Source organism: Plodia interpunctella, chromosome 9 (genome assembly GCF_027563975.2).
Source record: "Plodia interpunctella isolate USDA-ARS_2022_Savannah chromosome 9, ilPloInte3.2, whole genome shotgun sequence".
Taxonomy (NCBI): Eukaryota; Metazoa; Arthropoda; class Insecta; order Lepidoptera; family Pyralidae; genus Plodia; species Plodia interpunctella.
Window position 1 is genome coordinate 3,702,398 of NC_071302.1, and position 22,958 is coordinate 3,725,355.

A 22,958-nucleotide genomic window follows, 5' to 3' on the forward strand; every position below is an offset into this window, starting at 1 on the left:
TAAACTTTTAGTTGTCTGTTCAAATAGTTCATCTTTATTATCTGAAATTTAAGTGGTATTGAAAGTACGAGTTCAGTTAAAATAAAGAGAGATATTTACAAATGAAAGAAACGATTAAATATTTTACAATAATTGTGATTGATGAAAGAGACTCGATTTTAGAGTTTTATTAAGATTTTCACAAAAAAGACATCATGAATAAATTTGAAGCTGAATTACGATTATTATTTTCCTCAACAAAATCTCAACAAATAATTTATGTTTTCGCAAATATCATTTCAATCAATCATATTATTTTATCTTTTACACAGTTGGGTACAAAATATTTGTGAAATGTGATCTGTTCTGACAAGTTCTGACAAGCAAATAATATTAGATGCTAGAAAAATAATAATACTATGTCAAAGTATTATGTTTATACTCGTATCGTAACCTTTTAGCACTTGTAATTTTGGTAATAGTTTGTTTTAAATTTAATCAATAATGATTATTTAAAACAAACTATTATTAAAAGTGCTCAAAGGTCTAGACATAAAGATAATAATGTAGGTAACTTGTGACATCGTTTTACCTCTATTGAGGTTCGAAATATTACTTGCCATTCCCATCAGAATCTAATACTTCACACGTTACACGGATGCGCATTTAAGAAAAAGCGGTCAGGTGCGAGTCGAACTCGTACATCGTCTCGTCGAGGGTTCCGTTCCGTACCAATGAGAATGCTTACAAAAGATTACAAACTAATTGCGGGCGTGTATGTATAGGGCTTTTGTTATATATTTATATATACATTAACAACTACAGATTTTTATGATTTGTATTGTAAATTGCAAAGTCTTGTTAAATCGAATAGTAAAAAAAAATTTCAAGACGTCGGCTTATTCCCAAAATCTCAAAATATGCGATATAAACGCTAAATCTTTTGATCGCGTTGACGTACAAATTTGAGTTCTTCACAGCTGAACCTTTACGTATATCTGAGAATAGGGACAGACATTGTCTGTCTGTCAGACAGACAATAAAAATCCTATATATAATCCTATATATATAAAAATACTATACATTATTGAAATTGATACCCATATGACACTAGTAGGAGTCGAACCAGGGACCTTTTGGGTCACGTGTCAAGTGTCTTAACCACTAGACAGCTTTACTTTTAAACGTACGGAACCCTAAAAAACAGAAAATAGTGAGGCGCATCTCAAATCAAGTCATTGAGGCCCGACACCAGACGGTAATCCTCTTATCCTAATATGAGATGGAAGCCATATACTACACCGCAAGGAATATTCCACCCATGCCGAGATTTATATGGGAAATGTGCGGATAATTTCGGTTTATTTGCTGTAGAGGTCAGATGTGAGCATTTTTGGCCGAGATCAGGGTTGAAACCTCTTCAATATATTTTTTATTTTGCTTTGTTTGTTATTTTCTTAGTCGTGTGAAATCTGATAGAAAAAACCGGTCAAGTGCGAGCAGAACTCGCGTGAAGATGGTTACGTAAAAATTTTGTATTCTTTTCCAAATTTTAGGTTAAGTATTTTCGAAGATCAGGGGGCGTCGCCAGCGACTATATATATATATATATATATATATATATATATATATATATATATATAGATAGAGAGAGAAAATAGGATTCCTAGTAAATTCGTATGTTTATTGTGGTCGAGCCAGGACCAAAAAGGGGTTCATATCTCAGGCCCGCATTCAGGACTCTTTTTATTCAGGATTCTCTTTTATTCTGACACGTGTCATATTGGATTGAAAAAGATTTCACCAAAATATAGCGCTTAAAGCCTTTTATTCTTATATATACATATATATATATCTCTCTTCGATTTAGTTTTTGAGTTTACCACAGACAGTCGAGACGGTTCTTTTTATAACATGTTAAGATGTAAAGATTATGTACCTAAGTATTTATATAAAGATAATAGCAAAATCGAAGAGATGGTACAGAGGTGTGTATATTTTCAAAATATACTTCTTGTTACTTTTTTCGTTTCCGCGACCAATTATATTAGCCATTAGCCTAGAGTCTAGAGCATACACCATTTTTCTTAAATATTATTTGCATGGCATAATCGAATTGCTTTGTAAACAGTAAATAGAAATCTGAAGCAGCTTCTTAAGATTAAAAACAAACATTGCTTTGCTTTACTAAAAAGTAATAAGCAGATATCAAAATTAACATTACCTTTTATGTTCTGAGATAACAAATACAGATACTATATTATTATATTCAACACTCCGACTTATAAACACGGGAACAATGTGGAGATGAGACTGGGAAGATTTCATTGTAAAACAAAAAAATTATTAAATAAAATGATTACCCAATTAGGAGCCAAGTTTAATGCTCTAAAGTACTTATTAAATAGTTTGTTAAAAAAAAAGGTTTATTATGATTAGTAATTTATGGGTCTTAGTTACACGAAAAAAAAAACTATATTTTTGTAAGTCATGCAAAAATTTGTGAACATTGTTTTTAATTTACTTGAAATATATTTTTTTGCCAAAATTTTTCTACTAATTTTAATTATAATAGGTTAGGTGTTTTGATCTACTAAGTTTAAATGTTGTTGATGAAGCATCGTTGGAGTAAAACATCGTACTATGAAAATAGCGAAATAAGGTGTTCGATACAATAAAAATCGCAGTATGAAGCTTCGAACACACACAAGGAACCCTTAGTAAGTAATTGTTTACATTCAACTTATAACTAATGAGGATACTTTCAAAATGTAATCGTTTATTTTTAACTTGGACCCCAGATTTCGAAAATGGAACACCCGAGATAGAGAGAGAAAATAGGATTCCTAGTAAATCCGTATGTTTATTGTGGTCGAGCCAGGACCAAAAAGGGGTTCATATCTCAGGCCCGCATTCAGGACTCTTTTTATTCAGGATTCTCTTTTATTCTGACACGTGTCATATTGGATTGAAAAAGATTTCACCAAAATATAGCGCTTAAAACCTTTTATTCTGTATTTTAGAAATATTAGGAAATGTGAATATTTTATGAGAGAAACATGGAATAATGGAAAGGAAGAAATAAATGTTTTTTTTCCGGTGAAATGATGAAAAAATCTGAAGTATATATAACCGAAATCTTTACTTATCATAAAGTTCAAACTGTTGACAGAGGTGTGTTTATGTTTTATTCAAGACTGTATATATTTTGTACCGACAACCACCAAAATATGCGGAGGTACCTAATAGAGACGTATTTGTAACGAATTAGGGTAGGTTGATTTGATGTTGTCTCTACGTACGCCAATTTTATTTTGTACGAGAATTCTCGTACTATTTTTATTTTATACAGACACTTAATCTTTATATTTTTAAACCTTAGCCATAATACTGGCAATTTTATTTTAAAAACGTAAAGCAATTTAATACTCACTAAATTGAAAATGCTGCTATAAAATGCAGTAGTAATCTTGGAGCTCCCAAATGTACAGTTAATTCTGTCCTGATGGCTCATACTACATTCCTTATTCCGGGGTCGTTACCTAGTTTTATAGTGACAACGTGTCTTGCAGATGGTTTGTTCACATTTTGGGATTTGGTTAGACTTCATTTTGGAAATTCGTCATCATTGGCAGCGTTTTATATCCCACAGGGTAAACCCATCCCAGCAGTGGTATACCAAGACATGCAAAGGGTACAGGCCTCTTTCAATCTATTTATATATATATAGTACTGGCTATAAATGATAATAAAAAAACAATTTTTCAATTCAATGATCTTAGAATTAGTTATATTATGCGACCGTTATAAAATAATATAAATGAAATGACGAATTGCGATATACAAAACTTAATAGTTAACTGGCATGACGACTCGCTACTTAACTTGTACTATATGAACTGTGATACACGAATGCCAAGGAAAGTTCCCATTTTGTTCCTGAAAGGAGCTAAATATTTAATATGGTAGTAATTTATTAAGACACGACACTTCTTATACTGAAAGCACTTTCGCTGGTGCCATGCGTCGTTTGTATTAAAGTCGTTTCGGGATTAAGAAAGACATTTGAGGGTAAATCATATGAGATTACGCTGAAACACTACACCTTTATGATTCAAAACTTTACGTATTGTAAAGTTTAGTAGAAAATGAACTATACAATTTTGTGTATGCAAATAAAACTTGAACTGTTATAAGTTAGAACGACGTAGGAATATTTATGATTAAGAAAATTTAAACAGAACGTAAGTGATGTAATTGTAAGAATAAGTTCATGAAGAAATCGAGGTTGAAATATTATATCATCTACTTGACTTGTCTATGCCATACCAAATTGTCTGCGAGGAGTTCTGCTACCTGCTACATCAGAGGAAAAGACATCGTGAGGAAACCAACACATTGGTTGACAGTTTATTTCACTAGCGTGTATATTTTGAAACATATATATTACGTCTATATAAAAATACATCACGTAAAGATCACATTGATATTCTGGATCCATAAGTAGCACTGTATCAGCGGATAGTCAGTCAGCAAAAAGTAAATAAAGGACGTGATCTACACCGTAATATTACAGTTGAGAGAAACCGGCACCTGTCCCGGGCGGCAGTGTCGGCGGGGCGCCAAAATCACGAAAAAGTAGGGAATAAAATAAGTATTTACTTTTTTTTTACATTATATGTTTATCAAACAATCATAGCTTGATTGGAAGAGATCCCATCATGGGATATAAGATAAGATCTCGCTATGATGTACAAACCATTTTATAAAAAATTTGAACTCAGTCTAAACTGATGGTAAGCCAAGCTCGAAAAAATGTCTATTCACTCTTGCCTTGACGATCCCTATATTACCTTATCGTATATGTCCTTTCAGCATATGTCTTTGTACAATAAATACAAGAAAAATAAATAAAAATAAATGAAATTGTCGTAAAGAAACTAACTACTAACAATAGTATTCAATGGGGTAAGTTATTACGTGTCTATTGCTAAAGTTTCTTGTGCAATTAAATACTAAGTTAGATTAGAAGAATCTTCTTCTGCACTTTATTTATTGAATCCAAAACATCTTGTATGATGAGGAACCTAGATGTAGCCACATATTGGTTGAAAATTAAATAATAGCCATACCGACTCGACAAAAATAATTGTAGAGGGGTTGGCTACGAAGTTTCTGCCCTGGTTTGAAACAACCGTAGATCCGGTACTGGTTGAACCTATGTCAAATTAGCTTGCAGGACACGACCAATACTTGTTGTAATGACGAATAACTTTCGGTTGGCTGTGAGTTTCTCGCAAAACGATTGTCCGATAATTGTTTTTCGCGAAGCTTAGGAATTCTGGTCACAACCCACAGATTAGAAGCGTAATATGTATATGACGCGAATAACGGGAATTATTTTTGCTCTTTCAGTAAATAATCTGATTGCTCAATAACAAAATTTATGAGACTTATAAGTTGTAATATCTCACTCATATACGCGTGGTTCCGATTACATTCGGAGCTGTGACGTCCCAAAACTCAAGGTCATCAAGGATCTAGTAGTCCTCAATTTTTTTTCACACTACTTAGCAGGCAAACAGGTATTTGGTCCACGAGATGGAAAGTGGTCACCGTAACCTAGGGACGCTTGCAAAAACAGGGATCATGAATGAAGCTTTTCACGCCTTTTTCATAAACCATCCCAGGGAGTTAATTCCATTGTACACTTTAGAGTTACTAATATATGTTATTTAACATAAAAAACTGTTCCAAACTAGTTGCAAAATTTAACCAAACCCTGTATATGACCCCCCAAGCTGTTACACGGATTTTAATAGGATACCATATATTGAACTTGTAGGTAAAGAAGTCATACAGCTGTTTGCTGTTTACCGCGTCGTCGTCGATGGAAAATACCGCTGTTTCTGGCTCAGAGAGTTCCATTTAATGCAATTTATTTCATTATATAAATAAATGGTTATTTTTCGATTATCTTGTTTATTTTTTTTTTATTTTATAATTATTTTCTTGATGATAGATAATATATTCCTTTTGTTATGGATTTTTGTCAATTCTTCGACACATTCGTCGGCGAACTCGTAGTTGGTGACTCTTTCATCTGTCGTTAAGCACGGATGAAATGCTAGTATTTTGTAGTTTTGATAAAATTGTTAAAGGTATAATTTAAATTTGATATAAAAAAAGTGCATTTAAAGGTAAATTCTTAAATGAATACTTTAGCATTAATGGTTAAATTACAACAATAATTAGTTCTAAGATAAGTCATTTCAGTAGAAACTTTAGTTCAATTTTCAACTTCGTAGTACGCTCCAATTTGCAAGGACAGAAATGTCATTATTCCGACACGAATTATTTCGACTTTCGTAATCCAATCCTGTTATTCGTAAAAAAGTTAAAGTGTAAAGTAGGATTTGTCTCGTTCTGTCAATCTAAAATGTTGTAAGGTGAGATAGTGACAAAACATACTTTAATCTAAATTATAATTTAACTTGTTTATCAATTAAGCACTGGAAGTATTGTATAATCTGTGTCTAAATATAGAAAGTCGTCCTGAATGTTATCCAGATCGTTCAAATTCTGAAACACAAGTCTAAATTAATATTTGAAATATTTGCAAATTTTCTTGAAACGAATTTTATGTTCTATATAAAATAAAAAAGGAATGAACAATGTTAATTAAAACAGACTAATTCATAATCAAGTTAAAAATAGGTTTTTATAAAAATCATTTCAAAATTATAACTTTCTCTTTCTTGTCTTCGCTTGTTCCCAGTCGCATTCAAGGTTATGACGCTGCGAATCCAAGATTTGGCATAAAAAAATTACATACATTAAAGTTTTGAAGATTCAACTGTGTTTTTATGTTGTGTTACCTGCCTGACGTCAACCTTCGTCAGGAATGCTATTGTCGCCAATCAATAGCCAATGGATGTTTCCTTTAATTGTTTTGTACAACATCGACATCGACGGAGTGATTCTAGCTTAGGTCGAAACCACAGGCCACGTATAAATTAATAATGACTACCACTTTAAATGCGAAAATGAAATTCTAATAGCTTCGATAAAATCAAACTTCGCTGGGCTCAAACACGCTAATATTGCGCGGAAACCAGCTTGAAATTTTCAGTTAGGTCGTTACTTAGAGCTCATTTAATTAGCGCAAACCTCCAACTATTTTACGTGAAAAATTAAAAATGTTACGTCCCTGTGAACGTTGGTTATTTTGTTAACTTTGCCCCGGGTTGGATGTTAAAATGACATTAAGGTGTAAACGAACTTGAAACTTTTTGCATAGAAGAAGTGTTTTGTTTTTGACTCTGTATATTTTTAAACAACAGATGCTTGGATTATGTTTTCAGACCTCATAATCTCGAGTCCTTAGCACTCGTTGAATATATAAAAGTTTATTCAAATGCAGATTTTAGTGTGAGCTAGCAGAAATTGCCCGATCTGATTTTAAATTCTTATGTCAAGGAACTTTTTATAATCTTACGAAATTTTAAATTCTGTTCTCTAAGTTACTGATGAATCAATATATATATTAAAGAAGTCATGCATGTTCGAAGCTTCATGATGCGAATTTTATTATACCGATATACCTTATTTCGCTATTTTCATCAATTTGTCAACGCGATAGTTCGATGAATCTGAGTGGATTCAACTTAGATGTTAACTGTTTTTTGTGTGATGATAGCATGCTCTCCATTTAAATTTGCATACCCGTGGACGGTGAAACATGTATGATTAAGTTTTTCTTTTAACACCACATTGTAAAAAAATGTGAACTCAAGGTTTTGCAAATAAATAATCTTTGTAAATAAATAGTCTTTAACCAGCACAGAAAAACGGAAACGCCATTTTGTCTAAACGTCAGCGACGTGCAGATCAAAGTCAACGACCATACTACAAACATGGAATTAGTACGGAATACCTACTAATTCCATGATTGCAAACCTTACAGTGCTGCTTTAGTTTAGTACTCATGTCATATGCAGTAATGAACCTTATGAATTTGTATATTTAGAAATTAATTTTCTAAATTTAAACATATAAATACTGTATCTTGGGCCATTTTTTAATTTTTTTATTTATTTTCTTTTTTATTTTGGTGCTGATGGCCTTATAAGCTCGTAGTTATCGAATAGAATAATGAAAATGCGATATCGACCACCCATTTAGTAAAACGTAGTTAATTTAGATTAAGCTCGCTGTTGTTTAATCCCGTAATGAAAGGGAATCCCGGCGATGTGTAAATTTGTTTACGACTCCTAGTCAAGATACATTAATTCAATTTAAAGCCGAAATAACATGTTTTTGTACTCAGTAAGTACGTTGAATAGGCATTTCTTAATGTTGTCTAAGTGACAAGGGTGCCTGTAAATAAAATTAGATGTGGTAATGAAAAAATTACGCTATTTTTGTACAGATATCTTTTTCGGCCCGATATTTTAATAGATTACGGATTCGACGAAGCGGACACCGACGCGCCGTGGGATAAATTATTATTATTAGCTGCGAACTGCAGTATATTGTGTCACAAAATACCATAAGATAGGTAAAGTAAAAATACCAACATATATTGTTCTCCTTCAATCTAAAAAGTAAATAACTAATTTATTGGTGAAAACTGGCGCCTGTAGTTATGAATAGCTACAAGAATTCAATCCTAAAATTTTGATTGTCTTAAATAAACTGTGAGGCGAATTTCTCACAACGTATACGTGTCGTTTGTATAATCAAAGCACACGACTAAACTCCGAACACGGTTTAATTCACTCCGAAGATAAATTTCACGAGAAACATAGGCTAGTACAGTCTACATCACGTCAACGTGCACAAACTCATAGAATTCTCGCCTCTATTCCGAACGCATAGCGTCTACGCAGGACTATTTTAAAATGCATGTGACTGTTCACTCTGAGATAACATGTTGTGGAAAATTTGTATTCTAATACATAAAGGTGAGATTACACGGGTCGGCAATGCTGTGCTGAGCAGTCGTGTTAACGACCTTTTTAAGTGAGGGTCGGGAAAAATAGATTTTCAATGGCACAGGTTATGAATACGTGACTAAACGCGACTTTAAACGGATCTTTGACTGTTTCAAGCAATAATATAATAATAAAGACTTGCTTAAAATTAGTGTTGTTTTCTTTTGCAGGTATTTGTATTTTTAACAAAGAGAAACAGTAGGACACTATAGGTGAAAAAAATGAAACATAAACTGAAGATAAATTAAAATTTATTACAGTTTTCACAACTTTTGTTTGCAACAATTAATTTTTTAAATTTGTTAAAAGGACATAAATTACTGAAATTTATAAAAGCAATTGCAGTATTATTTTCAATTATGCGTTGTTATTTTTTCTCTGTAATGTTTAATTGCTGTGCATATGACAACTTGTGATTGGTATTAAAAAATATAGAGAGCAGAAAATAATTAATTTGAATGCTTGTATACACAAAACTTGATCAAATCTGAGATAAAATCCCTTTAAACAGTGAAAACCAGGTTTAATACCTTACATATGCTGAAATGACATGGTTTTATAAGGCAGTAAATGAAAATAAACAAGTAAGGGAGTCATAAACGCGCTGTGCGGTCGGTATGAAATTCTCTTTGATTGCTGCGAAGTGAGCCTCAACCATAAACAATAGTAAATACAGATGATGAGCTTCGTGCTTGAGCAGTTTCCTTCGCTCGAGGTTAGTAAATTACAGAACTTTTCTAATACAAAACTTCCTTATTACTATAAACAACTAACAATCAAAATCAAATCCTTTATTCAGAAATTAGACCTTCACAGGCATTAAATACTATTTATTAAAGCTACAAACTATTATTTCGGAACGACTACTGAAATCTGAAATCTAAATTTGTTAACATTGATTTAATGTATATAAGCTCTATAGTTTTACTAAATACTAACCACCAGTAATACAAACAACTATGACAGATTTTTTTATATTGATATTTTTGAGACATCACGTCATCATTAATTGGTTTGACTCTCTCTCATTCATTCACTGCTTTGACATTTGGAAGTGTTAGATTCGATTAATAAATAAATTTAACAATTTTTAATTTAGCAGTCGGTTTAACTTCTGTTCTTTTGTATTTTGCATTTAGAGGCTGAGATAAATTAGTAAGATTTCATGAAGCTCGAATGTACGTACAAAGCAAATCTTCAATCTTGTGTTGAATGTGATATTGTATTGGTGGCTTGATTGTGACATTGGAGAGATATGAATCTCATTAATTACATACCTATACTACATTGGATATTAAGTTTTTCAAAAATTTATTTTTTATACTAGATTTTATTGTCATCTCGCATTGCCATCCAAACTAAACGACTGCACAAAATTTTAGCACAATCGATTGACTATATAAGACATAAACTTAATTAGTAAGTTACGCACATCGCAAGTTACATAAAATAATAAAAGTGTGTAAAAAGGAAAAATCATCCTCAATTGAAACGTTAATTCATTTCTTTTAAAATCATTGTTCGTTTTTATTTCCTTCAAATCGAAATTTAAAATAATGACATATATTAGAACTCTATTGGCCATTAGGATAACGTCTGAAAACTGGATTCCTAAAAGGATTTTTTTATACTTCTATCTTCGTAAATGGACAATTATTAGCAATTTCCATAGATCAGTGTTTCCAATGATAAGCTAACTACAATAATAATATACATATCTTACCTAAGTTAGCCTAAGTTTCATCCAAGTTCCTTCTCTGTTCTCGTGAATACATTTGTATCATACAATACTTGGAACCACCGACCCATAAAATATAATACTTTCAGCTTTCTCATGAAATGTGCGAGAATCAAAGCTCAACTGAAAACCATTCTGTTATTTAAGTAGCTTTCGCCCGCTCCGGCCGCTGCTTGTGAGTATATCGTTCTAGAATTGTTTTGTTATGTGTTTCAGTAGCTGGTGTTTAAAAAGAAACCCTGTATAATACAAAATGGATACAAATGTACAGTCGGCTGCTAATGTGCAATCTTGAAAACAAAAAATCGTTAGTTTTGCCTTTTTTTTAGAAGACGATGGTATTCGATTTTACCTGTTCGACAAATTGTAAGAAACACAATCACAAACAAGAATCTTTGATATTATTAATTCGCAACAGTATTCATTGTAGTTATAGGTTTCCTTGGCAATTTAAATAATTCAATTATCGTAGTGAAGCGGACCGCCAAAGGCGAATTGAGAAAACAGAAATAAGCGCGCAGAACGTAACGAGATCGTGCTTAATTTATTTCTTAACAATGTTTTCTTTTATTTTAGTAAAATTATAATACTAATAATATAATAATAATATAATATTATTGTAAATGTGAAAGTGTATTTGTTTGTCCTCCTTTCTGATTTTCGCCAAAACGTTGTATTGGATTGAAGTGATTTTGCGTGGAGATACTAGAGACATAGACTGGAGATACCTATATACTAATTAAAGCAAACGGAGCCGCGGGCAACGGCTAGTACCTAATATAAAATCTCTTTGATTGTATTTAACTATCAGAGCGCGAAAAGAAAAATAAAACGTCAGAGCTACGCTACTAATGCAAAATATATAGCTGCCTGTTGATAAATTTTATATATTTTTAAATTCAGTTAGATGAAGAACATTGGACTCCAGTGATCCACGTTTCTGCCATTAAAATATATATTTTAATAAATTGTGGTGTAAGAGCAAATGGATATATTCAGGTTGCTTACAGAAGTTACTTCATTGTGATCAGTTATGTGTAAATAATTTTAATCATCGCATTAGATGCTACCTCCAATGGTAGTTGTATTATCCAATAAATACAATATGCACTACTTGATAAACTGTGTAGAACAAATCTTGTTATATAATAAATCACTAACATTGCTTGTATAAATCTCTGATTCTTACATTATAAGAAAATGTAAGTACAAGTTAAATTAAGCCATATATTTGCATGCCCGAAACCGAGGGCGTGTCTGAAAGTTAGTGAGACCTAAATAAATAGTTTAGCGTAGTAAAATATATGGGATTTGTCATTTTATGCAAGCCTAGTGAATTTAATTTAAGTTCGTAGTGGCTTTTTGAAGTATCTCTTTGTGTATTTTGAGATGAAAATAATTGAAGACGAGATAAAAACATTTAAAGTTCCTATCCATTTATGTTTTGTGTAATAAAGTCAATATATATTATATATATATATATATATTGACTTTATTACACAAAACATACATATATATATATATATCCTTATTCTTTGTCTATGGAGAAAATTCTAGAAAATTCTATCTTTTTTTTAATTGCTTTCTTTTCTTTTTTTTCAGACGTCGACCACAATGATCCTGCTGCTCCACTTGTCCCTGCACACATTTGACGAAGGTCATGCAATAAATCCAAGTAAGTATAAAATAAATACTTGTTATTGTAACTGGCTATGCGATCTCAAATTGATTTTGACTTACGCATTTATCCGTACTAATAGCATAAACATTAAAGTCCACTATCTTTCTACTACTTTAGGCAATTCTATCGGTAACACGGCCTAATTTTCCTAAAGTTTATTTATATTCACGCGATATACTTAAGTTTATGATGTACAACAAATACTTTAAAGTTGGTCTCTACAATCCAGGCACTTTAGGCACTCACCATGATGAATTAATATTGGCAGCTACTCAACATCAAATTGACATTCTTGCAATAAATGAAACGTGGTTACACATTGATGATAATAGTAAGGCTCCTACTATCCCAGGTTATACGCTTCGCAGTGTCCCTCGTCCTAAAAATATGACTTTGTACAGAAGTCGTCTGCCTAACTCACTCTCATCTATTTCTGCTGCCAAATAGTAGGTAGTGCTTGCATTGTTGTGTTCCGGTTTGAAGAGTAATAGAGGCAGTGTAATTACATGGTACAGCAAGATCCTAGGCCACAAAGTCTGCAACCTTGCGTCAATAGGCTGCGTTGACCACTTACCATCAGATGGGCCGCGTACCTGTTTGCCTGGTTGGTAGTATAAAACATGAAAATCAAGACATATTTTACGATATACGCGTTAATAATATGCATGCAGTGTTTAGCTAAATCAACCTGTCTTACTTACGTTTACTAACTCTAGTTTACTAGTTTTTCCACTAAGTACCATTACTTATTTTGAGCAGTATAAAACAACAGTTTCACTAAGAACAATATTTAAACATGTCAACCGAATGAAAACCGGTGTTTATTTGCGGAAATTCAAGTTAATTATATTGTCATGTACACTTGGACTTTGCGAGGACTATTTTTGTAACAAGATAAGTCGGTTGTGGCTTTTTTATAAAAAGTTAATTTTCACATTCCCGTTCGAGACTGATGATTTTTTTTGCCTTATAGAATACAAGTAGGGGAAAATATAGTTGTGGAAATTCTACATTTATTGAAATGACTGTTATCACTACATTCTTGAAAATTGCTTACAAAACAAGTTATAGAATAGCTTAGTTTTCGAGAAAAAATAATAATGATTAAAAACGATTAGGAACTTAGGCAGGCTGGTCTTAGGATATTATTATGTTAATAATAAAATTCATCCATTTTATATCATTTGCATAAAGTTCTACTTTAGCACATAAAAAAAAAATAATATCGCTATTTAATTTGAATACTCCTTAAATAATAAATAATGGGCTCAAACATTAAGAATTTATGATGGACAATGAAAGGGCGTCAAATAAACTGTTACAAATTATTTTAGGGCTGGCCCTTCGGGATACGGCTCTTAACAAATTGCTCAAGACACGATTTCATCTTGGCCCATGATTCGTGGCTTTATTTTTTGTCCGTCTATAATTTTTGCTATGGGAAATAATTTGAATAATTAGTTGTTTTTTTGATTTAATTATAAGATTTTACTAGATGCAAATACGTAAACATAAAGTTATTTATCTTGTAAATGAAAGTGAAATAGGAATGCTTAAATTTATTAAAGTGTTTCAAATTGTTGATACAGATTTGATTTTTATCCCTATAGATTAAAGAAAATTACAAAAGAAGATGACACGCTCAGATGAGAGAGACTCAAGAAAGTCTAGTCTATCTATATGCTAAATTTCATCACCTTGTCGAAATAAACTTAAAGCTATTTCATTTTATTTTTTTACGCATTGCGGGTCACATGATAGAAGTAACAACCATCAAAGTGTTGATAGAACCAGGTGATTTACTGTTTATTGGGGCCATCGGCGTGACATACTGCGGAAATATATTTACACGAAAGGGCATAAAATAAACAATTCCATTTTCGTTTAACTCTTTGTGCCTATACTTTATACTCTTCATCAAATGCACCACATATGTTCACAATATTACCCATATGTATATAAGTTTTTTAAATTCTTCTATTTTTAGCTCAAATCATATCTTCCCAAACATGGGCTACCTCAATGACTCCATTTGTGGCTGCCAACAGGTCAGCCACAAATGAAATTAGATCAACTAAATAACATACCCTTGGGTGGATCTCGAGCGTTTAGACCGCTGCGGCCTCGCTGTAATTAAAATTTTCAAATTTTAACAAAGACAAGAATGAATTTTAAAGACAAAGACAAAGATTATTTATTTGCAAAAATATGAGTTTACATTATTTTACAATGTGGTGTTAAAAGAAAATCTTAATCCTATATGGTTCATCGTCCACGGGTATGCAAATATACTATCTGACTTTTTAAAATAATTAATCTGTGCTACGATAATGTCACTTTTATGAATGATTGATTTTGGAAATGATTCCTTACTCAAGAAAATTGACATATCGCGGACACACACCCCTATATTACCTATAATTACCTATATACATACAACTTTTTTTCTTAGCTGATTTAAACAGGCACTTTTAAAAAGGTTATTATGCTAGATTGCTACACTTACTATGGGGCTAATAATAATCCATACTTAACGAGATATGTAGATCTTTGTTTACAAAACACAAGGACAATCTCCGTGAAGAGAAGAGGCCAAACTAGCGCTTCCGAGAAAACATTTGAAATTCTCATTTGGTACCGCAGATTACGCGCCGACAAAGATTCTGGTTTTTACATAAAATATTCATCTGTAACAAAGCTTTTCTACGCCGTCCTTCGTTCATTTGACTGCGTTTGGACAATTTTGTCATTATGAAGAGTAGAAGGTTATCGGCTTTATTAGTAACCTAATATGCTTATTGTAGCACCAAACAAAATTTGAAACAAAATAAATAGGTAAACATAATGTACACGTTGAGTTTATCCAACTAATATTATAAATGCGAAAGTTTGTGAGGATGTGTGCATGTTTGTTACTCTTTCACGCAAAATCTACTGGACCGATTGTTATGAAATTTGGTACATAAGTAGAATATAACCTGGAAATAACACATAGGGTACATTTTTTACAATTTCCACGGGAGCGAAGCCCCAGGGCTCAGCTAGTTGATTATACATTCAAATTTTATGCAAGGTTTCTATGTAAATGAAACCTTGAATGAAATTTTTTTCTATGCCATGGATTTTTTATATATATAAAAAAAATACTTAAAAAGATATTCCATAGGCCATACCGTAACAATTAATTAAGTATGTGTTGCGTGATTGTGTAATCACACGACGAGAGATCGCACGCCTTTGAGACGTAACGTGCGATCCAAGGACGGCAGAATGCCATTTCAGTGCATAGGAGTCTGCTGTAGAATACTGCCAGCCTTCTTGGAACTCTACCTCAACGTGCTTGAACATATCTCTTTTAAATTTATAATTTAAAAAAACTATCCACAGAAATATCAAGATATCTGAACCTGAATAACAGAGATTAAAACGAAAACTTATTTTTTGAAAAACATTTTTTTTTTCATTCTAGCGCATAAAAAGTCCATGATAGCATTCTGGTCTTTATTTATACTGCAGTTTCATTACGTGCTATCGTTAGTTTAATTCATGTAATAAATCTGCCAGATGGACTATGTGAGCACTGCATATTGCATGAAAAGGGAATGGAGGGACCATTACATGCGAGGGAGTAGAAATATTGGAGTGTTTTGATTACACGGCGCTAAATGGGAAAATTATCAAAAATTTTCCACAAACAGATCTCAATAGAAGAATCTAATAAGTAAAGTAAACAAGTTTATTTGTTAGACAGATTGAAAAAAAATTCCGACTTTCAATATTCGTTTCACTCCAACTTTTGAATGGCTGAAACGATTTTCATGAAACAATGCTCAGAACATTCGGTATAAAATTATCTATCCATAATATTACGACACAAAAAAAACCTAAATGAAAATCGGTTCATCCGTTTGGGAGCTACGATGCAACAAACAGATACACAGACAGGCACGTGAAACTTATAACACCCCTCTTTTTGCGCCGGGGGTTAAAAATGCTAATATAAGACCTCACATGCGTGGCCCGATTAGTCCAAACGAGAATAAATTTATATGTAAGATATTGAAAATTAACTAGTTAATCTATTACAACGTTCGTTTATGTTGTAATGTGATAGAAAGTCTCATAAGTCGAGATTATAAAACCAATTCAATTTTTTTTAAAATCACTGAAAGAACACAATAAGTTGAGCGTTAGATTTGGATTTATATATTACGCTGACAGAACTGAAAAGCCAGCAAGATCTATGAAAAAAAATTGACTGTATAACATTTGATATGTTTATTAACCTAGTCACTGAAAAGACATGTAGAATACAACAGAATCGATTGCCGCGTCCAAGAATCGTTTCCGCCAAATGACGACGGCCAAATAGCGGCCGGAACAAAGCGGGCCGCACGGCTTCCGAACAAAAGCCCTGAATAGCCCAGGTTAACTTACGCAAGTTTACTGCATAGGTGCTTTGGTTTCCGAGAGAACACCGTATCTTAGTGAAAACACTTTGATTATCTTTAACATGTCCATTTTTTTATTTATTTCAATTTATATTTACTCTAAAATTTTCACGAGTGCGATTGCTTTTATAATAAAAAAGAAACAAAAATTTTGAACTACAAAATGAGTTAATTTGGATGAACAAAACGCAACATTTAAAATAATTGTTGAACACAACGAAGTTTATAATAAAATATTAGTTAAAAAAGATTGATTTACGGTTAATAGGTAAAATATAATATTCTTCTGATTTAAAATTTAAATTTAGAAATATACTGCAATTTTCAAATATTGAAAAATGATTAAAAAGACGAAGGTATATACTCAACAATGATAAAAGATTACAATTATGTGCAGGGCAATAGAAAATAAAGATCAATATGGATTCTCAAATTCATAGACAAAAGAATACAGCGTTCAAAAATAACATTACAGACATAAAGAATAAAAACTGCCCCAATCGCCGCATCCAAGCTTCCATTCAGCTAAACGACTCCGGCTGAATTGCCAGGAACTAACCGTGTAACACGTACTCCATTGGTGAATAGCACGCTGAAAACTTTGATTTTGAATTAAGCCGCTTTGATACTGGCGAATTTGAAAAATTGGTTGGTGAACTTGCTTTAGAGGAAAACATAAATTGAGCCAGCTGTTTCTCCTACGGTGCAGATACTAAACATCTATCTCCAAAGGAACTTCTCACAGGCGTCACGCGACGGTAGTGTCTCGCTGTATCAGACAAATTATTTGTAGCTACAAATAAATAAATAATAAATAGTTAGGATAATTTTTAGTAACAAATTTTTATAGAATTACATTCAGTTACGTGACGTCCCACGTCATGTCATCATTCGTCGACGGATCAACGCAGAAGATCGTAGAAATGTATGAAGTTTCGTGTTTCCTTCTGAATAATGGGAACACGCTCTAACATTGCGGGTGGTCCAACACATAACTTGTACAGTTTTTTTTTTATAAGATTTGAACACCTAATATAATTTGAATGGTAAAAGCTATTCTAATAAGTTGTAGTCTGATCCTACTAGTATATTTGCTTTCCTCTACTGCAACTATATTATGACCGGGTTACACCAATAAACTTGGTTGTTAACATTAACCTACGCGCCGCTGTCATTTAGATAAAATGGCATACTTCGCGTTTTCTGCACAGGTTAAAGTTAATATCAAAGTTGACTGGTACAACTCACCCTAAGAAGTATAGACAAAACAAACTCAGTCAATTGTAAAGTCCGCGGCTCAACTTCGCTGAATGATTACAACCAAATTGCTAGTGGAACAGACCGATTAAGCCCCATTCCAATTCGAAACAAAAGCGAAGGAATAGTAGCTTTTAAACGTTTGTATAAAGAAACATGTGTTACGAATGTTGGTAATAAAAAAACTCACAATGTAGAATAATAAAAAAAGCTCCAATGTTGACGTAACATTTTATAACACCGTTCAAAAGAGGATAGCATTAGTTGGTATGACAAAAGAAACGTTATCTCCTAAAGATGGAATATACGGAGAGAAGTTACAAAAAAATTAAACTGACAATATAAAATTATAGACATATAAATATATAGACAATGTAAATTATATATATTTTTTATAATATATATATATAATAATAGTTCACCAACAGAGATTTAGTTAAGATAAGAGAAATTATGGTTATAAAATATCATCTGCATGGAATCCAGGGATTGCAATAATTTATAAAAACTAGTGCGGGCAGTGGATGGTTATAAAACTGCATCTATCACCACAACTTACACCGCAAATAGGAGCAGACTGGAGAGTCTGGCTGCGACCATAGCGACTACAAGTTCGTTGAAACGACAGCGACATTAAAAAAGGTTTAGTAATTCTTTGCGTCGATGGCATTTGACAATGAGAACAGGTTAAACAGTTCTTTTATCTAAATGTTAAACCATATATTTCCAAATGTTGTCTTCATGTGTCTAGTCTTAAGATTTAATTTAAAAAAAGGTAATCATGAGCATTTTAGTGAAACTAATACGTGCAATTGTAAAAACCGAAAGCTACCTCTTATAATATAAACTGAAATGATCGCAACTTGTCCAAGCCTCAATTCAGAATGGCTAGAAGCGAAATTGCGGGCTAAAAGGAGCAATTGTGGTTACAGCTTCGTAACAAAAGCGATGAGTGTTCCTCACGCGAGTTGCAAACTGGCTGAATTCTGTGGATGAGGTTAATATTTCACTGCAGATGTAGTTATGGAAATTAGTATTCAATTAGAGCTAGAATTCGTACTTACTCGTTGAGACAAAACTTTTGTCGCACAGAAAGAAAGACACGAATTGGTATTAAAAGGTCATCAAGTATCAAAATATCAGTGTGACTTTATTTTAAAAACAACAAAAATTTAAAAGAAAAATATATGAACTAGAAATAAAATAGAACTAGAATAAAACAGTGATTTGTTGAGAAAAAAAAAACAATTTGGATTTTCCAATAAATTAAAATTGAATTGACACAACAAACACATTTACAAAATTTAAAAATTCAAAGAGACATTACTTATTTAATGTATAGGGATTCGTAAGACATTGAAATACCAGTGAAAATAAATAAACCTTACCTAAGGTTTAAAATATATAAAATTATGATTTTGAAAACGTAAAATCAATTGGTGATTACCAATAATTTTGATTGTTTTGATAAAAACAATTTTATTTAGGCATGGCGTTAATTCGTGGCAACATCAAAAATTCTGTTCATAAACTGAACAAAATTACAGGTATCGTATTATTTTTGCCTGTTACTAGTACCTGTTTAATAGTAGAAAATACCGTATCGCATTCACTTTACAATTGCAAAATGGAAACTCGGTTTGAACAAAAACAGGGTAAAACTTTTTTGTTCATTTGCTAATGCTTTGAAACCAATACCTGTAGTGTACCTGATGACATGCATTAGCAAGTTTCCGATTGTTTATGGGCTCAGTTTAAACAACCTACGCATAGGATAGACCACTTATAACAAAATAGACCTTATAATCTCGAATTTATGATCTAATTTACACCACCAGATAGTAACAGTCAATATTGACGATCGTGTATATGTATGTATAAGAGGGGGTTATAGCGATCCATTATATCACTTCATAGGCTTCACGTCAATGTGGGGTGTTGAGTCGAGGCTTGAGAGACAGGCGATTAAGGGACTAATCCATGGCTACATAATATGTTCGACAGATTCTTCATGTAAATTTTATGCTCGTCGCATAAAAAAATAACTTATAGTCGAACATACGACCTGTTGGCTGTCTTACGTATTTCTTGTATTTTTGTCTTCTATTCTTGTCAATTATCTGAAAATATAACCAATTTTTCTTTTGATAAATAAGTAGTTTTAATTTAAAATATTTTTTATTAATGCATTCGCTCATTCTTGTATGTAGCTTCTTTCTCCTTTCTTAAAAACTCATGAAATTAATTTAACTCGTGTAACAGAATCCATTCTGTTTCATCTAATAAGTCCCTCATATTTGTAGCTGCAAAGACAATCATATAATCACCCGTAATCTATTGCTCGAACGCACGAGCGTAAAAAATACGACATTCAGCTACCGTCTCCCGCACAGCGTTCAACATAAGATAGATTATAGTCGCGTTAAAGCATTGCCATAAGAACGGATACGCAGAATCATTATATACTCCAACGCTTTTATAACGCGCGTTCAAAAAGCGCCCACGCGAACAGAGCCTAACTGTAACCGATGCGTGTAAATTCTACGTAGCTATTACACTGCGGCTTATAAGCCGACAATATCGCGAGTTGAAATTTGAAATCCGTGTACATACCTCGGAATCACATTGAGTTGACTCGTGACAGGCAATTTATTCGGGGCGTTACTTGGCTCAAATAACTGAAATGTTACCCCTTTGAATGATATGATATATATTTACAGACAAAATTATTTGGCTCCGCCGAGGGCGTCGCTGCTGTTGAATGAATTGACAAGAAAATAACATTTTCCAATGCCCTTTAAAAGTTTCCAATTTCGGTCGATGAGTCAACTTTGTAGTTCTATATACTTTGTCTCCGTGTATTTATTGTATAGAAGGTAAATTAGCATTATCATTCGGGTAAGCAAATATCGCAGTACATGGACAACGGCAACTTAAAAGGAATCGCTGATGCGTTGCATCTCTTTGTGGTTCTTGGCTTTCTAAAAAAGTTATTTCTGTCATCTGCTTTTAACCTTTCTAGCATATAATATACGTCGTGAACTTTCTTATTTTTAGTTAGTTTCTTCCAGGAGAATCTAAGTAAAAAATGTAATGAAGAAAATCAGTCCAGCCATATAGAGACATGACATCGTAGTTCCTTAAAAAATCAATGTCTCACCGTTAGGCTATTCTTGTATATTCATACATTGCAATTTAGAATCTATTACCATGCAATACAGCTCCATGTTGGTTGGAGTTACATTTTTTGCATTGCATTAGTACTTAGGTCTTGTAAATGCAAGTGTAAATAAACGAAGCCTTTCAGTAGTCAACCGATAGCCATGCCACTGGTTGGTATATATATATATACGTAACTTTTTATACATTCGTTCCCAGACTATAGTTTACTCGCGACGAGACAACACATCAAGCTACCCAAATTGCAAACATAGAGATTCCTGACAGACAGTGCGGTTGACTGTACATGATGTGTTTTTTTAAGAGCGTAATTCTTTACAACTTATAAAAATTCAATGCTTAACAGAAAATCCTTTACTAATTTTCCAGGCTACTTGGCAACCTAACTAATAATCTAGATCCATTAATCACATAATATCTGGGCAATTTAATAAATAAATAAATAAATATATTAGGACAAATCACACAGATTGAGCTAGCCTCAAAGTAAGTTCGAGACTTGTGTCATGGGATACTAACTCAACGATACTATATTTTATAACATATACATATTATATAGATAAACATCCAAAACCCGGGCCAATCAGAAAAAGATCATTTTCCATCATGACCCGACCGGGGATCGAACCCGGGACCTCTCGGTTCAGAGGCAAGCACTTTACCACTGCACTTTTGACCGAGGTCGTCAATACTAATATCAATAATACCTACGGTATACCAACATAATTTTAATAAAAAAATAGAATACGTATTTTTAACAGCAACAGTGTGAATCTTCTATTTCCCATAATTTCTATGCATTATGTCTAATTCGGCTATCCATTACAAGGCAGATAAAGACAGGACTTGGGAAACTCAAGGCCACGTTAAACTGTACATTGTTCTTATTGGTGGAATTGAAATCAACCATTAATAAGTACATTGATTAGAACATTTCCTATCTACCATCTTCTTTCAGGTTGTGGGTGCATCAGATTCACGTCGACGTACGGCAAGCCGCGCGGCACGTTCAGCAGCCCGGACTACCCCCGCCCGTACCCCGCGCGTCTCCACTGTCTGCTCTACACCTTCCTCGCCGCGCCGCATCAGATCGTCGAGCTCGTCTTCACCGACTTCAATATCTACAAGGAGCATCTCGAGTAAGTGATAATGATAAGCTCAAACAACGTAAAAACCTTCTTGACAATAGTTTGGCAGACTGTCAGTCCGTGTATTCCAGTGGCGCACTAACACTAACAGATAGATTTCGGTAGAGACACCCTTCTCATTTATTCGAATACGAGTAAGAATATACAAAAAGCCCTGTTCAATGTTGGCTTCGGTTCGGCCCCATGAATATCTAAAAGACCGGGTTTCACCACCAACCATTTACCTACGGTATACCAACATAATAATTATATTCCATTTAACATTGTTCTTCTGTGTGTTAGATATAAAATTAACACTTTCGTGACTCTCGACGAGACACAAAAGAAGTTTAATTGTTACGACTGCTATAGCAGTCGTGCGTTCGCGAAAGTCCCTCGATAGAGAATATAATAATATATATGCAAAGAGAAATAATATAAAGCATTTATTTTTAAGATTATGAGCATAGGTTATAGTATAAATATGTCTCATCAAACAAATATTGTTAAATTTTAATAAAATAAATGTTTTTATTTTTCCTATCCCTT

The 22,958-nt window shown here is 32.9% G+C and overlaps 1 protein-coding gene across 1 annotated transcript in view; it reads left to right on the forward strand.

Annotated features, from left to right (window-relative positions):
• LOC128672507 (suppressor of lurcher protein 1-like) overlaps positions 1-22,958 on the forward strand; it is a 67,226-nt gene that overhangs the window by 17,581 nt on the left and 26,687 nt on the right. The window contains exons 3-4 of the mRNA XM_053749708.1: positions 12,316-12,388; positions 22,241-22,421. Of these exons, the coding sequence (XP_053605683.1) occupies positions 12,316-12,388; positions 22,241-22,421 (254 nt within the window). The remainder of the gene's footprint in view (positions 1-12,315; positions 12,389-22,240; positions 22,422-22,958) is intronic.